This window comes from Acinonyx jubatus, chromosome C1 (genome assembly GCF_027475565.1).
Source record: "Acinonyx jubatus isolate Ajub_Pintada_27869175 chromosome C1, VMU_Ajub_asm_v1.0, whole genome shotgun sequence".
Lineage (NCBI taxonomy): Eukaryota > Metazoa > Chordata > Mammalia > Carnivora > Felidae > Acinonyx > Acinonyx jubatus.
The window spans coordinates 40,070,444-40,092,731 of record NC_069381.1 but is presented as its reverse complement, the minus strand read 5'-3'; the positions used below and the strand labels follow the sequence as shown (position 1 = coordinate 40,092,731).

The 22,288-nt window shown below is 35.2% G+C and overlaps 1 protein-coding gene across 3 annotated transcripts in view; it reads left to right on the top strand.

Annotated features, from left to right (window-relative positions):
• Nucleotides 1-22,288, top strand: part of FAF1 (Fas associated factor 1) — a 508,536-nt gene that overhangs the window by 160,033 nt on the left and 326,215 nt on the right. For all 3 annotated transcript variants that reach the window (XM_027059229.2, XM_015070778.3, XM_015070768.3), the window contains one exon: nucleotides 4,591-4,796. In XM_027059229.2, coding sequence (XP_026915030.1) covers nucleotides 4,691-4,796 — 106 coding nt within the window. In that variant the 5' untranslated portion in view covers nucleotides 4,591-4,690. The remainder of the gene's footprint in view (nucleotides 1-4,590; nucleotides 4,797-22,288) is intronic.

Here is a 22,288-nt window from a genome sequence, read left to right as displayed (position 1 = left end):
TACAGTTTTTTTTAAGAAGGCAGACACTTTTACAAATAAATGTATTTCTGAATGCTTTAGTGCAATGTCCTCGTCCTCTGGGACCTCATGGGTGATGTACTAGGAAGATATATGCATGTTCAGACTGTACATGGTAATCCACTTAAGCTTTATTTTTCTAAGCATCTGAATTTCTTCTACATTTTGCCAGGAAAGTTTGGGCATTTCATCCTTATTAAATGTAGACTCCTTTGGGACTTAAGTTTCAGTCAACAAGCAAACTATTAGAGGTACTTAGAGCTGCTTAAGCAAACATGTTATATTTGGCCCTACCCAAACTCTTTTGGTCAAATTCGCTTCAAATTGATTTCCTTGCCTGTTCCCTAGGTTTTTACTGATATAATTTATCAAAATTTTATAATTATTTTTGGATTTAAGCCCTCGCTCAGTTAAAACATTGTACTTACTTTCTTGGAGCCTACCTCAATTTGATTTTAGAGACAAGAAGGAATGGTGGGGGTAGGTTTTGAGAATAGGCATCCCTTTTCAAGGCAATGGTCTCAAGTAAGATCATTACTAGTTTTCAACAAGAGGAGGCTAACTTTAGTCATGTCTCTGCTTACAAAAGAGGTTCAGAAGGACACCATGGATTCAAGATTGTAACCTTCATCTGAACCCATTTGGGTATCCCCATTCCATATTTTAGGATCCCACTCCTTTGAAAACTGTGCTGTAATTTTCACAGAAGAGAATTAGGAAGTATATATATTCAACTTTCACTATAATTATGCAAGCTGCAAAATTAAATTTTGTGTGTGATTCTCAGCAGGATCATACCTGTGGTTATAGGAAATAAGAAAGTGCTACTTCAGAAGTTCTATAGCTTTCTTATCATGGCTTGAACTGAAAGTTAATAACCCTAAGTGTGTCATTTTCTTCTGTTAAGCTTTCCATTAGATTCAGAAGCAGCCAGCTCCTAGTCTTTATTGTCATTACTATCATAATGGCCAAGTGCAATAGCCATTTGGTCCCCTTAGGCACTTGTTTTAATAGGCATTTGATCATAATGAACTGTAAGTGATAATGTAATTAATCATTATGCCAGTGCATGACTTGGATCACTAGCATCTCATTTTCCATTGGCAAGGAGCTCAGCAGTGTATTGAAGGTCAAGGACATAATCAAGCCAATTCCTGAATTTTGTTTCCTGTGATGCCTCCATTATCAAAAAAGAAATGGGTATTTCAACAAAGGGAATTTAATATAGGATTGGTTACACAGGTGTGGAACAGTAAAAAAGTAAACTGAAAAAACTTTGATATAATAACTGCTTCAGGAAGTCAGCACTCTTAGTTCTAGGTCAAAGGGATTAACAGAACTTTGAAGCTCAGAGGAGCCCCTTGGATCCGAGTGAGGATTAGGCCACTGTGGAATGCATACTGTTTAGCTGCTACTGGTATCTGAGGAGATGTCAAGAAACTGGTTATATGAATGCCGAAAAAAGCAGGAGACTGAAAGCTACAGGATGGTACTGATAGAAATATATGCAAACAGGAAGAAGGAAGTCTTTCCTTCTCTCCTCACAAATAATCCCTAGCTAGTATCCCCTATATGCAGAATCTATTAGGGAAACATATGCCAAAATAAATAGAATTTTGGAGAATGCTAGCACCAGCATCACAGTATAGACTATAGAAGAATGAATTTGGGGGTGCCTGGGTAGCTCAATCAGCTTCCCGACTCTTGGTTTCAGCTCAGATAGTGATCTCATGGTTTGTGGGTTTGAGCTCCATGTTGGGGTTTGAGCCCCATGTTGGGCTTTGCACTGACAGCGTGGAGCCTGCTTTGAATTCTTTGTCTCCCTCTGTCTCTGTCCCTCCCCTGCTCGCACTCTCTTTCTCTGTCAAAAATAAACATTAAAAAAAAATATTTAAAAGAATGAATTTGGAGTTAAGCAAACAGTAAGTCAGTGACCAGCCTATTAACTTCAGCTATTTTTCCGAGGTTCTGAGAAGTTGTGACAAAATTTAGAGATACTAAGTAACCTTACACAACATTCTGTTCATAGATATTTAGGAGCTCAATTTGAATTCCAGCAGTTATAGTCTTTCCTGCTTTGGTCATTTTCTTTTCCATGTCTTCCTTCTAAGATTACTTTCCTTGAGCTTAACAGCTGGGAGTTTTGGGTTTTGTATTTGCATCAGTGATTACTAGAGTATCTTAACTCTGATATCACACTTTTTTGGCCAGGACCTACAATGAGGAATGCTTAGAATCCAAAACACACATATGCAAATATGTATCAGAATCAAAAAGTTTAGGAACCAATACTTGGTCCTAACTATTAAGTGCCACATGCTGATAATTTGTTTCCTATCCTGTTCTTTAAAAGACTGATCACACAACTCACTAAATCAATTTTGTAATATAAATTTGGTTAACACTAATCAAAGCAATAGTGTGAAGTAAATGTAATTTTTTTTTTCCTGACTTGAATGAATACTGCTTATTTGTGTGTTTTTAGTCATTCTTGGTCCTGTTCAGGTTGCCAGTCCATTGTTTTTCCTCAAATTTAGGGTGAGAAAAAAGATGTTTTAGAATAGAGCTTGTGAGCTTGTAGTTTTAGTGGTGGAACATATATACAATAATGTATCAATGGAAGCATTCCTTATATTCCCTTCTTTCCTATTCCTCCCAGCAATGGGGGAAAAAGTGGCTATATATGATAAATTAAGTGAGAGAAAACCAAATCATTTAATAATTATTTCTTTACTTATTTGTTAAATATTTAAGTACCTTCTCTGTGAATTCTTGAGCTCTAGGCAGAAAATATGGCCATTAAAAACACAAATGGGAACTTTGCCCTTGTGGAACTTATATTCTACGGGGGTCTTAAATGTCAAATGATTAATACCAATTATAATTGTTGGTGGTGAGGAATTAGAACCAGTCTAAGGTAGTGAAACATGCTCTGAGTTGAAAAATGTTCAATCTGAGATATGTATGAATATAATTAACTAGAAGAAAGATGGAATATAGGGATGAGATGGGAAGAATATTCTTAGAAGGAATAGTGTGTGTTCCCCCATGAAATGGGAAGGATCAAGGTAAGATGGAAGAAATAAAAGGCTGTTGTGGCTATTAGCATAGAGAGATGGAGATAGCATAGCAAGCTAAGGATGGGAAGGTAGATAGGATATGGATCATACAGGGACTTATATGCCTCTTTAGCTCTGTATAAAGACCAGAGGGGAGTATCGAAGAAAAATGATATTAAGACATTTCTGTCTTCAATTTCATTTTAGTGGTGATCTGGAATGACATGCAAGGGAGCAAGGGGTACATAGACATTAGGCTTTTGCATCAAACCATACATGAGGTGCTTATGACTTGCCCCAGGGTGTCAGCTTCAGAGGGGAAAGGTGGATGACTTATGACTTAAGATGGTGTCAAGGATAATGCCAGGAGTTTCTGGTTGGGTGGCTAATGTGAGGAATAATGGAAGGAGGATCAGGCTTGGGGAGACATTAAGGAGTTAAACTTTGGATATATGGAGTTTGAGGTTTGAGATCTTACTAGACACCAGGCATTGTGCTAAGCTTTTCATATGTTTACCTGATTTAATCCCTACAAATATAATTAATTTTCCCATTTTACAAATGAGATAACTATTAAGTGGGCAGAGCAAAGATTTTATTTTTAAGACTTGAACGTGTTTAAATGTTATTGAGAACAATCCAGAAGAGGAGATGTTGAAGATACTAGAAAGGAAAAGCATAATCCATAATGCAAAGCTATTAGAAGATGGTTTTAGATTTTGTATAGATAGAATGATGTCTCCTCTGTTTTATAGAAAAAAAAGAGTACATATGATGGGTAGTTTGTGGATTTGATATCAGAAAGGTAAAGGAATTTCCTCTTGATGGCATGCATCCGTTTTCTCTGCACAGTAGGAAAAAAATCATCTTTTAAGATTGAGGAGTGCAGGGCACCTGGGTGCCTCAGTTCATTAAATGTCTGTCTCTTGGTTTTGGCTTAGGTCCTGATCTCACGGTTTTGTGAGTTTGAACCCTGGGTCGGGCTCTGCTCTGGCAGCACAGAGCCTGCCTGGGTTTCTCTTTCTCCTTCTCTGTCACTGCCTTCCCAACTCGTGCTGTCTCTCTCTCAAAATAAATAAATAAACTTAAAAAAAAGTTTAAAAAGACTGAGGAGTGTGATAGGGAGAATGGAAGTTTAAGGATGGTAAAGTTATGAAATAGTTTTGTGGAAAGTAGAGTTAATGAATTAAATAATGTGCTTCAGTGAATAAATGAAAGTGAATGAAGACACTGTTCTTAATTCATAGAAACTAAAATAATGTTTTACTCACATTATTAACAACGAGGCAAAAACCTGATTAAATGCTAAATGATGTGTATGATACTGTTAATAGACATAGAAAGTCAAGGATGGGAGGGAGAATAATGTGGCCTTCAGTCACTAGGAAAGATTTTATGGAGGAAGTACAACATAAGATAGGAAGATCAACACTAGCCAGGAATGGAAATGGATCCTTAGTGGTAATTTGTAATGATTTGGTTGATGATAATCCTTTTTATGTCAATATTTCAGTGACTATGGAGGTGAGACCATACAAGGACCTGCATTTGATCCAACAAGTCACCCAGCTTCAGCTCCCGCTCCCTCTTCTTCTTCAGCATTTCGACCTGTAATGCCATCTAGGCAAATTGTAGAAAGGCAACCTCGGATGTTGGACTTCAGGGTTGAGTACAGAGACAGAAATGTTGATGTGGTACTTGAAGACAGCTGTACTGTTGGTAAGGTTTTTCCTAACATAAAGCCTTCATAAATAATTTCTTAGGTAAATATTTCATTTATATCCTTTTCTTTTGAGTTGACTGACAATAAAAAGGGAGAGAGAGCAAATTGAAACTGATATTTTCCATACAGATAATTACGCTGCATTTAAAAAAAAATTTTTTTTTCAACGTTTTTATTTATTTTTGGGACAGAGAGAGACAGAGCATGAACGGGGGAGGGGCAGAGAGAGAGGGAGACACAGAATCGGAAACAGGCTCCAGGCTCCGAGCCATCAGCCCAGAGCCTGACGCGGGGCTCGAACTCACGGACCGCGAGATCGTGACCTGGCTGAAGTCGGACGCTCAACCGACTGCGCCACCCAGGCGCCCCAATTATGCTGCATTTTTAAAACACTGTGTTGTGGGGCGCCTGGGTGGCGCAGTCGGTTGGGCGGCCGACTTTGGCTCGGGTCATGATCTCGCGGTCTGTGGGTTCGAGCCCCGCGTCGGGCTCTGTGCTGACGGCTCAGAGCCTGGAGCCTGTTTCGGATTCTGTGTCTCCCTCTCTCTCTGACCTTCCCCCATTCATGCTCTGTCTCTCTCTGTCTCAAAAATGAATAAAACGTTAAAAAAAATTAAAAAAAAACCACTGTGTTGATATTGAGGCAAGTTTGAGAATAATTTTTTTGTTCCACTTATATGAAATAGTGTAAGATGTTCTTTTAGGGCAGATGCAAATCGAACTTTAAGTATATTGTGTATTGGACTTTATAGCTGAAATCCATTCATTTTTCATGTTATGGTTAATGATTAATCAGAAATAAGACATAATACCCTTCTCCCTGCCAGCTTTTCAAAGGAAACTTAAAGTGTATGTGTGCCATTGTTGGACAGATTTTGCCAAATTTCTACAGAGAAACTGTTGAATTCACGTTTGATTCAGATTATTTGACCCGATGACTGTACTTTTGCCTAAAATCTAAATTCCAAATCTTTCTGAAATTTTGCCTTTGTTCTTTTTTAGGGAGATCTTTCCTAATTGTATTTAATTTTATTAATTGAAGTACACTACAGAGAAAAAGCTAAACTGTTAAAAGATTGATCATTCTCAAACACTAATCAGATTGTTATTCCCTTACTTAAAGCCATTTAGAGACTTCCCATTGGTTTAGGATAAAATTAAAGTCTTTTTACCATGGCCTGTTAAGTCTCTGCTTGATCAGGCCCCTGTTCCATTTCTAATTTTCATCTGTTACCACTTTTGTCCTTGCTCACCATGCCTAAGTTCTTATGGACTTGTTTCAGTTCCTTGAATAGGTTATTAGATCCTTTGTACACATACCTCCTTCTGCCCAGATTTCTTTCCTAGTCCATCTATTTCTTCCCATACTCATTCCCATGCCCCCAGTATTCTCCTATAGATTCCTTCCCCTGCTCCCAAATTGTGGTAAAGTGCATAATATATCTATCCTCTTAAATTTTTAAATATACAATATAGTTTTGTTAACTATATGTACATTGTTGTACAGCATGTCTTGAGAAAGCAGAACTTTTTCATCTTGTATAACTGAAACTTTGTATCCATTGACTAGCAACTCCCCATTTTCCCCTTCTACCAGCCCCTGGCAACCATCATTCAACTTTCTGCTTAGATTACTTTGAATACTTTAAATCTATTCTAGAAGTGGAATCATACAGTATTTGTCTTTCTGTGTCTGGCTCATTTCACTTAGTATGATATCCTCAAGTTTCGTCTATATTGTAGCAAATTACAGGATTTTCTTCTTTTTTTAATGATGAAGAATATTCCATTGTATGTATATTCCATATTTTCTTTATCCATTTGCCCATCTGTGGACATTTAGGTTGTTTTCGCCTCTTGGATATTGTGAATAATGCTACAAGAGATTGCAAATATCTCTCAAGATTTTGCTTTTAATTCTTTTGGGTAAATACCCAAAAGTGGGATTGCTGGATCATGTGTGGTTCTATTTTTAATTTTCTGAGGAATGTTCATACTTTTATCATAATGGCTCCACCATTGTTACTTTTTTCATAATGGCCACACCATTTTACACTCCCATAATGAACAAGGGTTCCAATTTCTCCATATCCTTGCCAGCACTTGCTATTTTCTGCTTTGTTTTTGTTTTATAATGGCCATCTTAACAGGTATGAAGTGATATCTCATTGTGGTTTGGGTTTGGATTTCCATGGTGATTAGTGATGTTGAACATCTTCTCATATACCTGTTGGTAATTTGTATGTTTTCTTTGGAGAAATACCTATTCAAGGCCTTTGCCCATCTTTAAATCAGGTTATTACTTTTTTGCTGTTGGATTGTAGGATTTCTTTATATATTTTGAATATTAACCCCTTATCAGATATATGCTTTAGAAATATTTTCTCCAATTTTGTAGGTTGCCTTTATATTTATACTCATTGTTTCCTTTGCTGCACAGTTTTTTGTTTAATCTAGTCCCACTTGTCTATTTTTACTTTTGTTGTCTATGCTTCTGTGTTATATCCATGAAATCATTGCCAAGACCAATGTTAATGAAGCTTTTGCTTTATATTTTCTTCTATGAGTCTTATAGTTTCAGATCTTATGTTTAAGTCTATGGTTTTTTTTTTTTTTCAAAATTTTATTTAAATTCTAGTTAGTTAACATCTAGTGTAATATTGGTTTCAGGAGTAGAATTTAGTGGTTCATCATTTACATATAATAGCGAATGCTCAACACAACGTGTGCCCTCCTTAATACTCCTTACCCACTAGCCCATGCCTGCCTACCTCCCCATTTTGAGTTAGCTTTTGTGCATGGAATAAGATAAAGGTCCAATTTCACTCTTTCACACATGGATATCCAGTTTTCCCTACACTGTTTGTTAAAGAGACTATCTTTTCCCGATTGTGTAGACTTGGCACTCTTGTCAAATCATTTGACATATATGTATAGATTAATTTCTGGGGTTGCTACCTGTTCCATTGGTCAATATGTTTTTCTCTAGGCCAGTACCATACTGTCTTGATTACTTTGTAAAATGTTTTGAAGTCAGGAAATATAAGGCCCCCAGCTTTATTCTTCTTTCTCAAGATTGTTTTGGCTACATAGGGTCCTTTGTGGTTCCATATGAATTTTAACATTGTTTTCTGCAAAAATGCCATTGGGATTTTGTTAGGGATTACATTGAATCTGTAGGTTGCTATGAGTAGTATGGTTATTTTAACAATATTAATAAGTCTTTCAATCCATGAACATGTGATGTCTTTTCATTTGTTTCGTCTTTACTTTCTTTTAGCATTGTTTTGTAGTTTTCATTGTGCAAGTCTTTTGTCTCTTTGGCTAAATTTATTCCTGTGTATGTTATTCTTTTTGATGCTACTGTAAATGAGATAGTTTTATTAGTTTCCTTATTAGATTATTTGTTGTTAGTGTATGAAATATAACTAGTTTTTGTATGTAAATTTTGTATTCCTGCAACATTGCCAAATTTGTTTGTTAGGTCTAGCAGGTTTTTTTTTTTTTTTAATAGGATCTTTAGGGTGTTCTACATACAATATCATCTGGAAACATAGATAATTCTATTTCTTGCTTTCTGATTTGGATCCCTTTTATTTCTTTTTATTGTCTAATCATTCTGGCTAGGACTTCAGATACTGTGTGGTATAGAAGTGGCAACAGTAGGCATTCTTGAATTGTTCATGATCTTTAGAGGAAAAGTTTTTAGTTTTCACCATTCAGTATGATATTAGCTGTGGATATTTCATATATGGCCTTTATTATGTTGCAATAATTTTCTTCTGTTTCTAGTTTGAGTATTTTTATCATGAAATGCTGGAGAATTTTGTCAAATGCTTTTTCTGCATATTTTAAGATGATTGTGTAATATTTTTCTCTTCATTTCATTAATATGGTATATATCACATTGATTTCCATATGTCGAACCATCCTTGTATCACATGCATAAATTTCATTTGGTTATGGTGTATGATCTTTCTAATGTGCTGTTGAATTTGGTTTTCTAATATTTTGTAGAGGATTTTTACATCTATATTCATCAGGGATATTGGGTAATAGTTTTTGTTCTTGTTTTTGTAGTGTCTTTGGCTTTGGCATCAGGGTAATGTTGGCTTCATAAAATGAATTCAGAAGCGTTCTCTCTGCCTTAATTTTTGGGATGAGTTTGAAAAGAGTGAGGTTAATTTTTCTTCAGATGTTTGGTAGAATTCTCCAATGAAACCATCTGGTGCTGAATTTTTCTTTGTTGGTTTTTGATTACTGATTTTGATTAATTTTTTTTCTTTTAATGTTTATTTTTGAGAGAGAGAGAGAGAGAGCAAGCAGGAGAGGGGCAAAGAGAGGGAGGGAGGGAGGGAGAGAGAGAAATTAGGGGAGGGGCAGAGAGAGACGGAGACACAGAATCTGAAGCAGGCTCCAGGCTCTGAGCTGTCAGCACAGAGCCCGACGCGGGGCTCGAACTCACAGACCGCGAGATCATGACCTGAGCCGAAGTCGGACGCTTAACCGACTGGGCCACCCAGGCGCCCCGATTTTTTTTTTTTTTTTTTTTGTAGTATCATGCTTTGATCCTGTCTCCATTTTCTTTTCTGTATCTTCTGTAGCTGTTTTCTTTGCATCTTCTGTAGTTGTTTTCTTTGTAGTTATCATGGAGCTTACATAAGACATCTTCTATTTTTGATAATCTATTTTAACCTGGTAATTTAAGTCATACATAAACCTACTCTTTATTCCCTCCCTTTGTTATCGATGTCACAAATTATATCTTTGCATGTTAAGTACCATTAACATTTTATAGTTATATTTTGTATACTTTTTCTTTTAACTTCTATACCAGAATAAGTTATTAATTACCATTATTACAATATTCTGTACTCGTGTAGAGTGTTTTGTAGTGTCTGTATATTTACCATTAACAATGAGCTTTATACTCCTGTGTTGCTATCTGGTATACTTTTGTTACAACTGGAGTACTCTCTTTAGCATTTCTTATAAGGCAGGTCTACTGTTGAACTTTCTCAGCTTTTAGCTGGGAAAAGTCATTATTTCTCTTTAATATATGAAGAACAGTTTTACTGGAAATACAGTATTCTTTTTTGGCAGTTTTTTTCTTTCAACACTTTAAATATATTATTTTCTTCCCTTCTGTCCTGCAAAGTTTCAGTTGAGAAATCTGCTGATACTGGGGGCAGTTCCCTTTATGTGATGAGCTTTTTTCACTTGCTGCCTTCAGATTCCTTTTTGTCCTTTAATTTGACAATTTGATTTTAATGTTTTTTGGTATGAACTTTTTAGGATTTATTATTTTTTGGATCCTTTGTGCTTCATGAATCTGCAAGTCTGTTTCCTTCCCCAGATTTGGGAATTGTTCAGCCATTATTTCTTCAAATAAGCCTTCTGACCCTTTGTCTTATTTTCTACAACTCCCATAAATGCCTGTGTTGCTCCTTTAATGGTTTCCCATAAGTTGTCTAGGCTTTTTTCATTCTTTCTCATTTCATTTTTCTTGTTTCTCTTCTGACTGGATAATTTCAAATGACTTGTCTTCAAGTTCACATATTTTTTTTTTCTGGTTGATCAAGTCTATTGTGCCCTTTTAATGACTTTTTCAATTCAGTTATTATATTCTTCAGCTCCAAAATATGTTTTTTAAAAAGCTTATTTATTTATTTTGAGAGAGTTTGTGCACATATGCATGCACGAGCAGGGAGTGGGACAGAGAGAGAGGAAGAGAATCTGACATGGGACTTGATCTCACGACTGTGAGATCATGACCTGAACTGAAACTAAGAGTCGGATGTTCAATTACTGAGCTACCCAGGTGTCTGTTTGGTTCTTTTTTTTTTTTTTTTTTTTTTTTTAAGTAAGTTTCTAGGGTTTTGATATTTAAAATGAATTTGTAGTTTTAAAATGCCAAAGGCCCATTTATTGATATTTGCAAAATAGTTTTATTTATTTTTACAATAGAAATTTGTCAGAATTGACCCTCCTTATTGTTCCTATAGATTTTCAGTAATATTGGTAAGGTATCCATGGTGTATTAGTAGGAAACTCCTTATGTAGGGTTTTTTACTAGGCTTTTACTTTCTTAGTTTAGTGATGAATGTATTTATTATAGGGGAAAGAACTCAGTACCGTATCACACTTTTACTTAAAATTATCTGTGTTTTATCTGTTAAAAAAACTGTAAAGTCCTTTATTAAATAAATTTTAACTGCTATTATGTAGCATGTGGCTGAGTAGTTAACACTCTCATTTGAAAATGACCTGATTTTTTTTGGTTGATGGAATATTTGGTATATGTTGGAAGTAAAAGGATATTTTGATCACTTGAACCACCCTTTTCATTGGTTCTCTCACTGGGAGTGATATCCCTACTTATTTCAAAGATGGTGATCAGAAATGCTGGCTTGTCTGGATCTTGTCTGGATATGTTAATGTTACACTTTAATTCTATCTTAATTTGGAGAATAATCTATGAAACTGTGTTAAAGTTTTGTTACAAAAACATATGATAGAATTTCCAGAGATCACATTTGTTAAAACTGTTGGCTTTATAATTCACTTTTAAAAACGGACTTGTGACCACGTATGGTAGAGTGGAAACAGTCAAATAATCATTCTGTTTAAACAGAAATACAATTAAGATAGTTACAAATATATTGTAAATAAAATATGACTCAAAATATATATCACATATTGTTATTGTGCAACACACCTCCTGCTTCTTCTAACTATTCCAGTTTTTTAAATTTGTTTTGGATTATGGTTATTCTTTTATTATGAATTGCATGCCAGTCAAAGAATCATGTCGCACATCTTCTCTGTGTTCATTAAGTTGTTGATGTGCATCACTGTGGAAGTTGTATGCAGGGATGTTTGGAACTTGATGGAAGATTTTTTTCTTCTTTCACTGCATTTGACTGATTAAGTTGTATTAGTTTTACAGTGATATCACTTGAATCCTTCCTTTATTTTTATCATCTCTGTTACCTTTATTTCTCTAGTCTATATTTTACATAGTTGCCCTATAATGATTTTTCTAGAATATGAATCTTCTTATACATCTTTCAGTGGTTTCTTATTTCCTATATTCTGTTTGATTTACCCTTCCTTGTTTTAGTTTTTCTAGGAAACTCATACTCATCTTTTAATATTCCATGTAAATATCTCTTCTTTATGAAGCCTTTCCTAATTTGCGTGGACATAGTAGTTGATTCATCTTGTATGATACCATAAAATATATATACTTGCAAAATGGATTTTAAAATATCTTATTCTTTTCAAGTTTCCCTTGTGACTATTAACTTCTCAAACTATTCAGAGACTAGGTCTTATTCTTCTCTAAATTCTCCAAGCACAATGGTTAGCACAGAGTAGTCTGTTGAGAAAATAAATGGCTCAATATATGAGCATATGTATGTATTTGTATGTATATTAAAATACCACAGGAAAACTTAAAAATATGGACCAACTTACTGTTATTAAGGAATTGTATAAATCCTAATTTTCTGTGTATGCATAAATGTTAAAATGCAAAGAAATGGTAAATAAGATGCAGTTTTCCAGGTTATTACCAGGGAGACTCAACAATGTATAAAAGCAAGCCTAAAGGCAGCTGACAACTTTATATCAGAGTGACACCTAGTGGTAATTGTATCAGTTTGTTAATATTTTTTAGTGTGTTTATTTATTTGTTTCTACAGTTTTGTTTTGGTACAAAATCTTTCTGGGTTTTCTTATTTTGAATAAATTTAAAGAATTATTTTAAAGCATTGGTTCTTCTGTAAAATACTATCTAGTGTGAAATGGTGTGATCTTGAGGGTGGGAATTATTGTCTCGTTTTATGTATAGCAGATTAGTACAGGATTTAACCTAACATACAGGTATTTGTTCAATAAAGTTTGTTGAATCAGTGCTCCCAGAAAATTTACTTTTGCTGGGCCTATTCAGCAGAGCCTTAGTTTCATTTCTGGAATGGAAAATAGAAAAATAGGTCTGTAATTAGTTTAACCATTTGCCTCATTTTCTTTTCTGTTTTTAATCTACTTTCCTGAAACTACTTTTATTATGTTGGATAGCATTTGAGTTGAAATGAATAAGATTGAGTATGTAAAGAGTTAAAACATTTAGCAAGTGCATTTTGAGCTTGAAAAAGTAGTTTAGGATATTTCAAACCAGTTTTTTTCTTGAATCTGTGAATTTAGTTTCCAGTCTTGATTCTGTAACTCAGATTAACCATGTAATTTTTGGCATATGCCTTTACCCTGTGTGCTCAGCCACTCTTTATGAATAATAAACACTGTATAAGTGGTTATTTTTTATTGTTATTAATGCATGTGGAAAGAAAGTAGCAATCATATTTGTCTTACACAAATGTTGTGAGCATGAAATGATGAGGACTAATCATAGCTTGTACTTTGGGGGAGGGAGGTGTCTGCAAATTTCGTACATTAATCTCACTGTTCTTTGGTCTGTCTTCAAACTGATATTTGTTGCCTCTATGCCAACAATTGTACACTCCCCAAATTATAAAATTATTTTAATATATAAATAAGCAGCATCTCAGACTGGGCCATCGTGTACATAGTTTATTCTCATTTATGCATTAGAAATGTTTCTTTTACCTAGTTTCACATTTCTAAAACTTCTATTCAGTAAAAAAAATATTTTAATAGAGAAGTATATAAAAAAGAAACGAATATTTTTCCTCTCTCTCATTCTTATGTCCCTGCTGTTAGCAGTTTGGTATAGAGTTTAAAGTTGCCATTTTATAAAGCGTCTTTAAGCTTTATTTAAAATTATTTTTCCCTCAACTACTTTTATCACTCATGTCATATTTTGTTCAAAGCAAAGCAATGAAGATAAGAAGCATAGACTTATGTTTTCTAGCATCTTATTTTGTGCCATTTATCTTTCAGTCTCTTCTCCCTCTGATAATTCTGTATCATCTTCCTTTGAAAGACTCTAAGATGACTTTTTTTCCTGTTTAAAGGAATAAAACACACAGTAATGGCTGTAATAGTAAATAGCACTTTACTTTCTCAAGGTCTCATATTCAGCAATTAGTGCTGAATATTAGGACATAAATTCCAAAAGATTTTTGTTTAATCAGAATGGATCATTGTATTATAAATGTTTGTTGATTACTTTGGGCTTACTTAATGTTATGCTGTTTTCAGACTGTGCATAAAATAAGGGAGTCATTATCCCAGAGGACTCCATGTTATATATCTATAAAGAGGGGGAAGTAGACATGGAAATAAAGGGCATCTATCCATTCATTCACTCATTCATTTATTCATACACATACACACATGTACATATGCTCACATTACCTATTGTACAACAGCCACTATGCTTAGTGTAGTTGGTTCCTATACAACAGTTGAACAATACTGTGAAGCAGTCATTGTTATCCCTGTTTCAAAGATGAATAAACTGAAGATCAGAGAATTCCTAAGTCACGAATTCAATCTTAGACTGAATCTAGAACTCATGATCTTCCCAATAAAGTAATTTCTATTATGAATGTAGATTGTGCTATGAGGATATTGAAAAGGAATATTCAGTTTTAGCTGGTGTCTTGGAGATATGGGAAGAGAATAGACAGGGTTGTGAGGGTGGTCAGGAAAGATTTCAGAGAAGGACCGACTTAAGAATTATGAATCAAAATTTGTTATGTGGACACATTAGGCGGGGGAAGTAAGTTTATTCTAGGCAGGGAAAGTACAGAAGCAGGAATGATAATGTATATGGAGGAATAATGAGGAATATGCGGTCTTTAGCATAGAGTTGGGGTTGTGGTCTTCAGTTAGTTGAACAGTTCACTTCAGGAGAACCTCGCTCCCTTTCCACCAGTGACAGATTTATGCTGCCCTTCCCTCCCCTGATCCTACCTTAGTCCCTGCCTCTGTCCTTTTATACTCCTTGACTTCCTTATTTTCACATTACCTTGAGACAGCCAGAACCTGTATCCCCATTTTATAGATGTGAGAACTGAGAAAAGAGAATAAGCAACTTACTGGTTTATGGAGATTAATGAGTGTGGAGGGATCTGTAAAAATTGTCTAGTCTGTATGGCCACAAATTAAGCAGTCTTTTCCACATTTTTGTCTTAGGGTCACCTACTGTGTGTTTAAATACTTTTAGCAATGGAAATGCTTGTTAATTTTAAGGCATTAATTCATTTGTTCAGTAACTCTGTCTAAAGTTTTATAAATATAAACATTTTATATACCAACCACATGCAAAGAAAGAGGTATCAGTTGCATGTGTTTCTTTTTCCTTATTTTGAGTTGCCACCTATAAGCTGCATTCTTTTTTCTTTTTTCTATTTACTTATCTTTTCAAAATTTAATTATTTTTAATATTTATTTATTCTTGAGAGATAGACAGAGAGAGAGACAGAGAGATCATGAGCAGGGGAGGGGCAGAGAGAAAGGGAGACTCCCAAGCTGGCTCTGCAGTATTAGCAAAGATGCTGATGCGGTCCTTGAATTTACCAACTGTGAGATCATGACCTGAGCCAAAATCAAGCATCACACCCTTAACCAACTGAGCCACCCAGGTGCACCCCCACTACAAGATTTTATTTAAATTTAAGTTAGTTAACATATAATGTAGTGTTGCTTTCAGAAACATTCCTTTGACCTCACTTTCCTTTTACAGACGGAGCTTACAAGGTAAATGTATTTTCTCCCTTAATAATTCTTCAACTATTAAAAACAGTACTGTTTTTACTCCGTTTTTTCAGGCTAAACATCTTTAGTTCATTTAACCATTGCACAAAGTTGTATGGAAATTAAAATACATACTGTATGGGGATAATGTATAAAGTATGGGGACTATAGTTAACAATGCTGTATTTATATTTGAAATTTGCCAAGAGAGTAGCTCTTAAAAAGTTGTCATCACAAGAAAAAGACTAACTATGTGAGGTAAGTGATGTTAATTAAACTTATTGTGCTAATCATTTTGCAGTATACATAATAGCAAATCATTATGTTACATACCTTCAACTAATATATCAATTATATCATGATAAAACTGAAAAATGCATACTATAGATGATAGTTGTTGTTAGTCGTATTTTCTGAGGCCTCACTTTCAGATACTTTTCCATTTTAGAAGCATGGTTAATTTTAGCAGGTCATTTTGCTTGTACAATGTGACACTCAAATTAGTGTCCACTTTGGGTTGAGAGATCACAGTTGATCTTTCCTCTTCCTTGATTGAGCCATGTCATTCCTATTAGTGTAATCTGTATTAATTTCTGGAACCACTTTTTAATGATGTTTCATCAGAGTCTCACAGTGAGGTGTTGATTGGTATTACTTCCTACCCTCTGCTCATTCTCTCTATTTTTGTAAACCAGTTATTTCACAGTTTCTCAACAGGTCTGTCTTTCTGTTAAACTGTGAGTTCTTTAAAGACAGGCATGATTTCTTCTTGTTTTTATATTGTACTTGCTGTTTGGCAATAGTAAGCATTAATTAAATATTTGTTGAATGTGGAATAAGGGGATGAGCACTGGCCTAATACTAAAACTTTTAGGTTAAAAATATCTTGTCCTGTCCCTCTTCTTTTCTTTTAGTTGCAGTACTTTCTTGCAAAAAACTTCCTTTTCTACAGTCCCAGTTCCTATACAGCTTGAATTTCTGATTAGTTCAGACCATTTCTAAGGCCAACTTGTTTGCCATCTTAGTAGTCTGAAGTCTAGAGAAGAGAAAGCAATAGGAAGATTTATGGCATTGCTAGTTATTACCTCTCTGTCAACCAACTAATCTCTTGTAAAAACTTAGTGCATTTTGGTATTTTAGGATTTTTGTACTTTTGAGCTCATCCTCTTCCCTCTACTGCTCTCCCAACCCTCCCTCCCCTTTAGTCATTTTTGCCATCAGAGGATATTAGACTATCCTATTAACAGGTTTGGTTTGGAAAGTCCTTTATACACTTGGTAAATAGGGTCTAGTTTGGTGAGGTCCAAAGAGACAGCCATAGTTTATTTAACTCTTTGTCCACAAATACAAAGATTTAGGTTAATCCAAGGATATGTGATAACCCTAGAAAAACAGAGCAAATTGCGTAGCTTTCATTTCTTGGCTTGGTCATTACAATAATTCAAACCCTATATAGACTAGCATCAACAAGAAATTCTCCAGGATTCTTAGGCATGTAGAAAACTTGAAAGTTTTGTCTGTTTGTTTTTCCTAATTGGAAAATTCCTAATCTTTTGCCCCTTAAGTGTTCTGTTGTGGAAATACCAACCCTCAATCGGATAGCCTCCTAATAATTATTTTCTCTTCCTCTAGTCTTTTTCAATTTTAGCTGATTCTTCATAGTTCTTCTTGTTCTATTTGCATTTGTTTCCACATTTGTTTATTCCCTCAGTAAATATTTTCTACTCTAATTCAGGCACTGTATTCAAGCCTAGATATAGAATGGAGAAGAAAAGAAGCATGGTATTCGTCTTCATAGAACTTACAGTCTAGGGGTGCCTGGCTGACCCTCAGATTGGGTCATGATCTCACAGTTGTGGGATTGAGCCCCACGTCAGGTTCTGTGCTAACAACACAGAATTCTCTCTCTGTCTTCCTCTGCTCCTCTCCTACTTGTACTTGCTATCTCTCTCTCTCTCTCTCTCTCTCTCTCAACAACAACAAAAGCACTTACAGTCTAGTAATCTATATAGATGTAACTAATTTATAAGGAATAATTTGCAACTTAATGATGAGTGATCTCTCAAAAAATGTATAAATACAATCATGCCACTCCTGTGATGGAAAAAAATTTCGGGGTGCCTGGGGGCTAAGTTGGTTAAGCATCCAGCTTTGGCTTAGGTCATGATCTTTGTGAGTTTGAGCCCCACATTGGGCTGTGTGCAGACAGCTCAGAGCCTGGAGCCTGCTGTAGATTCTGTGTCTCCTTCTCTCTTTGCCCCTCCCTCCCTCCCTCATGCTGTCTCTCTTTCTCTCTCTCTCAAAAATAAATAAGTATAAAAAAAGAAAAAAATTTCATAAAAACCCATATGATCATATCAACAGATACAGAAAAAACATTTAACAAAATTCAATGTCCATTTGAAAAAAAAAAAAAACTCCAAAATTAGAAATAAAAGTAGACTCCTCAACCTGATAAAGGACATTTATTTAAATCCTACACCTAACATACCTAATGCTGACAGATTGAATCTTTTCACCCTAAAGTTGAGAATAAGGCAGGGATGTTCACTCCTACCACTTCTGTTGAACATTGTCATTCAAAGCCTCATTGTCATTCAAAAATGACATGATAATCAAGTAGCCCCCAAGAATCTACAAAAAAAGCTACTAGAAATAATAATTGAATTTAGCATAGTCACATGACACAAAGATACATGATACATATGTGTTGATACACATATACAAAAATCAATTATATTTCTTTACACTGCAGTGAACAATTTGGAAAGTAAAATTTTTAAAAGTACTTTTTACAATACCATTTTTAAGAAGGGATAAATTTAGCAAAATAAACTCAAGGCCTTACACTGAAAAGCATAAAATATTGCTGAGAAAAAGAACTAAATAAATGGAGAGATATATCATGTTCACGAATTACAAATATCATATTCATGAATTATAAGACTCAAATTGTTAAAATGTCATTTTCCTCACATTGATCTGTAAAATCTGTGTAATTACAATAAAAATTCCAGTTTTTTTATAAAAAAGATATTGATGAGTTAATTCTAATATTTATATTAAAATGCAAATGGTGTAAATGGTTAAAAGAATTTTGAAAAAGAAGAAACTTGGATGGCTCCATGCCACATCATTTTAAGACTGATTTTAAGATAGTAAATGTGACAATGTAGTATCAGCAAAGAAAGACAAATAGGTCATCGGGATAGAATAGAGAGTCCAGAAATAGACCTCACGTTTACCTGCTCAGTATTTTACAACTTGCCAAGTTAATTCAACTCTGTAAATCTTCTCAACAAATGCAGTTGGCACTGTTGGATATCTGAAATGCCAAAACAACAACAACAACAACAACAGGAGGAGGAAGCAACAGTAAAACAGCAGCAACTTAGCCCTTACACCACCTAGTAAAATTAGCCCCAAATAATTCACAAACCTAAGTGTAAGAGCTGAAACTATAGAATTTGAAAAAGAAAATTTTGAGTTTGGGTTAGGCAGAGTTTGTCCATTTCTTCCCCAAACAGGAAACAAAAAGTACAGACTTTAAAACTATAAAAGAAAATTTGAAATATGAGTGGATAAACAACTGTGGTACAACCATGTAATGAAATACTTCCTAGCCACCAAGAACCATAAAATACCTAGGAATAAACCCAACCAAAGATGTAAAAGATCTGTATGCTGAAAACTATAGAAAACTTATGAAGGAAATTGAAGAAGACACAAAGAAATGGAAAAACATTACATGCTCATGGGTTGAAAGAATAAATATTGTTAAAATGTCAATACTACCCAAAGCAATCTACACATTCAGTGCAGTCCCAATCAAAATTGCACTGGCATTCTTCTCAAAGCTAGAACAAACAATCCTACAATTTGTATGGAACTACAAAAGACCCTGAAGAGCCAAAGTAATATTGAAAAAGAAAACAAAAGTGGGAGGCCTCACAATCCCATACTTTAGCCTCTACTACAAAGCTGTAATCATCAAGACAGTATGGTACTGGCACAACAACAGACACATAGACCAATGGAATAGAATAGAGAACACAGATTTGGACCCACAAATGTATGGCCAACTAATCTTTGACAAAGCAGGAAAGAATATCCAATGGAAAAAAGACCGTCTCTTTAGCAAATGGTGCTGGGAGAACTGGACAGCAACATGCAGAAGAATGAAACTAGACCACTTTCTTACACCATTCAAAAAAAAAAAAAAAAAAAAAACCCACCTCAAAATGGATAAAGGACCTGAATGTGAGACAGGAAACCATCAAAACCCTAGAGGAGAAAGCAGGAAAAAACCTCTCTGACCTCAGCCGCAGCAGTTTCTTACTTGACACATCCCCAAAGGCAAGGGAATTAAAAGCAAAAATGAACTATTGGGACCTCATCAAGATAAAAAAGCTTCTCCACTGCAAAGGAAACAGTCAACAAAACTGAAAGGCAACTGACGGAATGGGAAAAGATATTTGCAAATGACATATCTGATAAAGGGTTAGTATCCAAAATCTGTAATGAACTTACCAGACTCAACACCCAAGAAACAAATAATCCAGTGAAGAAATGGGCAGAAGACATGAATAGACATTTTTCCAAAGAAGACATCCAGATGGCCAACAGACACATGAAAAGATGCTCAACATCATCATCAGAGAAATACAAATCAAAATCACACAGATACCACCTCACACCGGTCAGAGTGGCTAAAATGAACAAATCAGGAAACAACAGATGCTGGCAAGGATGTGGAGAAACAGGAACCCCTTTGCACTGTTGGTGGGAATGTAAACTGGTACAGCCACTTTGGAAAACTGTGGAGGTTCATCAAAGAACTAAAAATGGAACTATCCTAGGACCCAGCAATAACACTACTAGGAATTTATCCAAAGGATACAGGAGTGCTGATTCATAGGGGCACTTGCATCCCAATGTTTATAGCAGCACTTTCAACAGTAGCCAAATTATGGAAAGAGCCTAAATGTCCATCAACTGATGAATGGATAAAGAAGATACGATTATATATACAATGGAATACTACTTGGCAATGAGAAAGAATGAAATCCTGCCATTGGCAGCAATGTGGATGGAACTGGAAGGTATTATGCTAAGTGAAATAAGTCAGAGAAAGACAGGTATCATGTTTTCACTCATATGTGGAACTTGAGAAACTTAACAGAAGACAATGGGGGAAGGAAGGAGAAAAAAATAGTTACAAAAGAGAGGGAGGGAGGCAAACCATGAAAGACTCTAAAATACAGAGAACAAACTGAGGGTTGATTGGGGGAGGGTGGGAGAGAGGGGGAAAATGGGTAATGGCATTGAGGAGGACACTTATTGGGATGAGCACTGGGTGTTGTATGTAAGTAATGAATCACAGGAATCTACCCCCAAAACCAAGAGCACACTGTACACACTGTATGTTAGCCAAATTGACAATAAATTATATTAAAAAAAAAAAGAAATACTTCTAGCAATAACAAGTGACAAACTACCAATGCAGGTAACAGTGAATGAATCTCAAAATATTATGCTAAGTGAAAGGAACCAGACCAAAAGGAATCTATATAATTTCATTTATATAATGTCCTGGAAAGGCAAAACTAGTGAATGAAATCAGATCAGTGGTTGCCAGGAGTTAGGGATAGGGGAGGTAATGACCACAAATGGGGGAAATATGGGTGAACTTTCATGGTCATGGAAAAGTTCTTTATTTTGATTGAAGTGGTTGTTTCACAAGAGTATACATTTGCCAAATCTCATTTCCTCAAACTGCACCCTTTTAGGATAAGTTCAAGCTCATTGGTTTAGCATATATGTACAGCCTTTTCTCTCTGATCTTATCCTACCTCTCTAGCCCTACAGCTTTCTTTTCCTTAGAAGCACCCATTTCTCATTTCATTGGTTGCCTACTATGTATGTGCCAGGTGCTCTTCTAGTCTCTTAAGGATAGGTGTGGAATTAAAATGTTTTAAGCTCTTAATGTAAGCAGCTTCAGAGATTAATAAAATACAGTCTCAAGAGGACAAATTAAGCAGTTGGGTAGTATGACAGAAAGGTACCTTTAGGCAAAAGTCTTTGTTAAGTTAAACTAGAATGAAGTATCCATGTTGTTTGCCACAAAACATGGAGAGCCCATAGCAACATGGAGCTGGTTACCAACATGCTTGAAAACTAAGCCATTTCTTCTATTCCTCCATCCCTCTCATTCTCAGACTCTACAAGTTGCTGAACTTCAAAGGAGTCTTTCTAATTTTGTGTGCATAAAAGTCACCTACAGAGTGAGTTGGGGGGGCTAATTAAATGTAAGTCCTGGGCTGAATCCCATAGATTTAGATTCTAATTCTGTAATGGAGTAGAGACCGCAAATCTGCATTTAAAAAAGACAAACAACATAGGTGATTCTGATGAAATTGATTCAAGAACTACATCTTGAAAAACAGAGTCTATTTCACAGATTACTGTCTTATGCATCACCTTTTCCATTTTCAGCATAGGCAGTGTATACTTTCATTTACTATTTCTTGTCTTGTTATTTTAATATCCTGTGCCAATAGGTTTTCATCTTTTCTGTTTGCCATTCAATTCTTTGCTAGATTTTCTTGCTTAAAATCTGTAACAAGTTCCCCTTGGTACTCAATATACATGGTTACCATCTTGGTACTTAGAAGAAAGCCTTTCAATAGATATTAATTGCTTTGTTTACCCTTTCTTTCTTTTTTAAATTTACTGATTATTTATTTTTAGGAGAGAGAGAGTAGGGAAGAGGCCGAGAGGGGGAGAGGGAGAGGGAGAGAGAGAG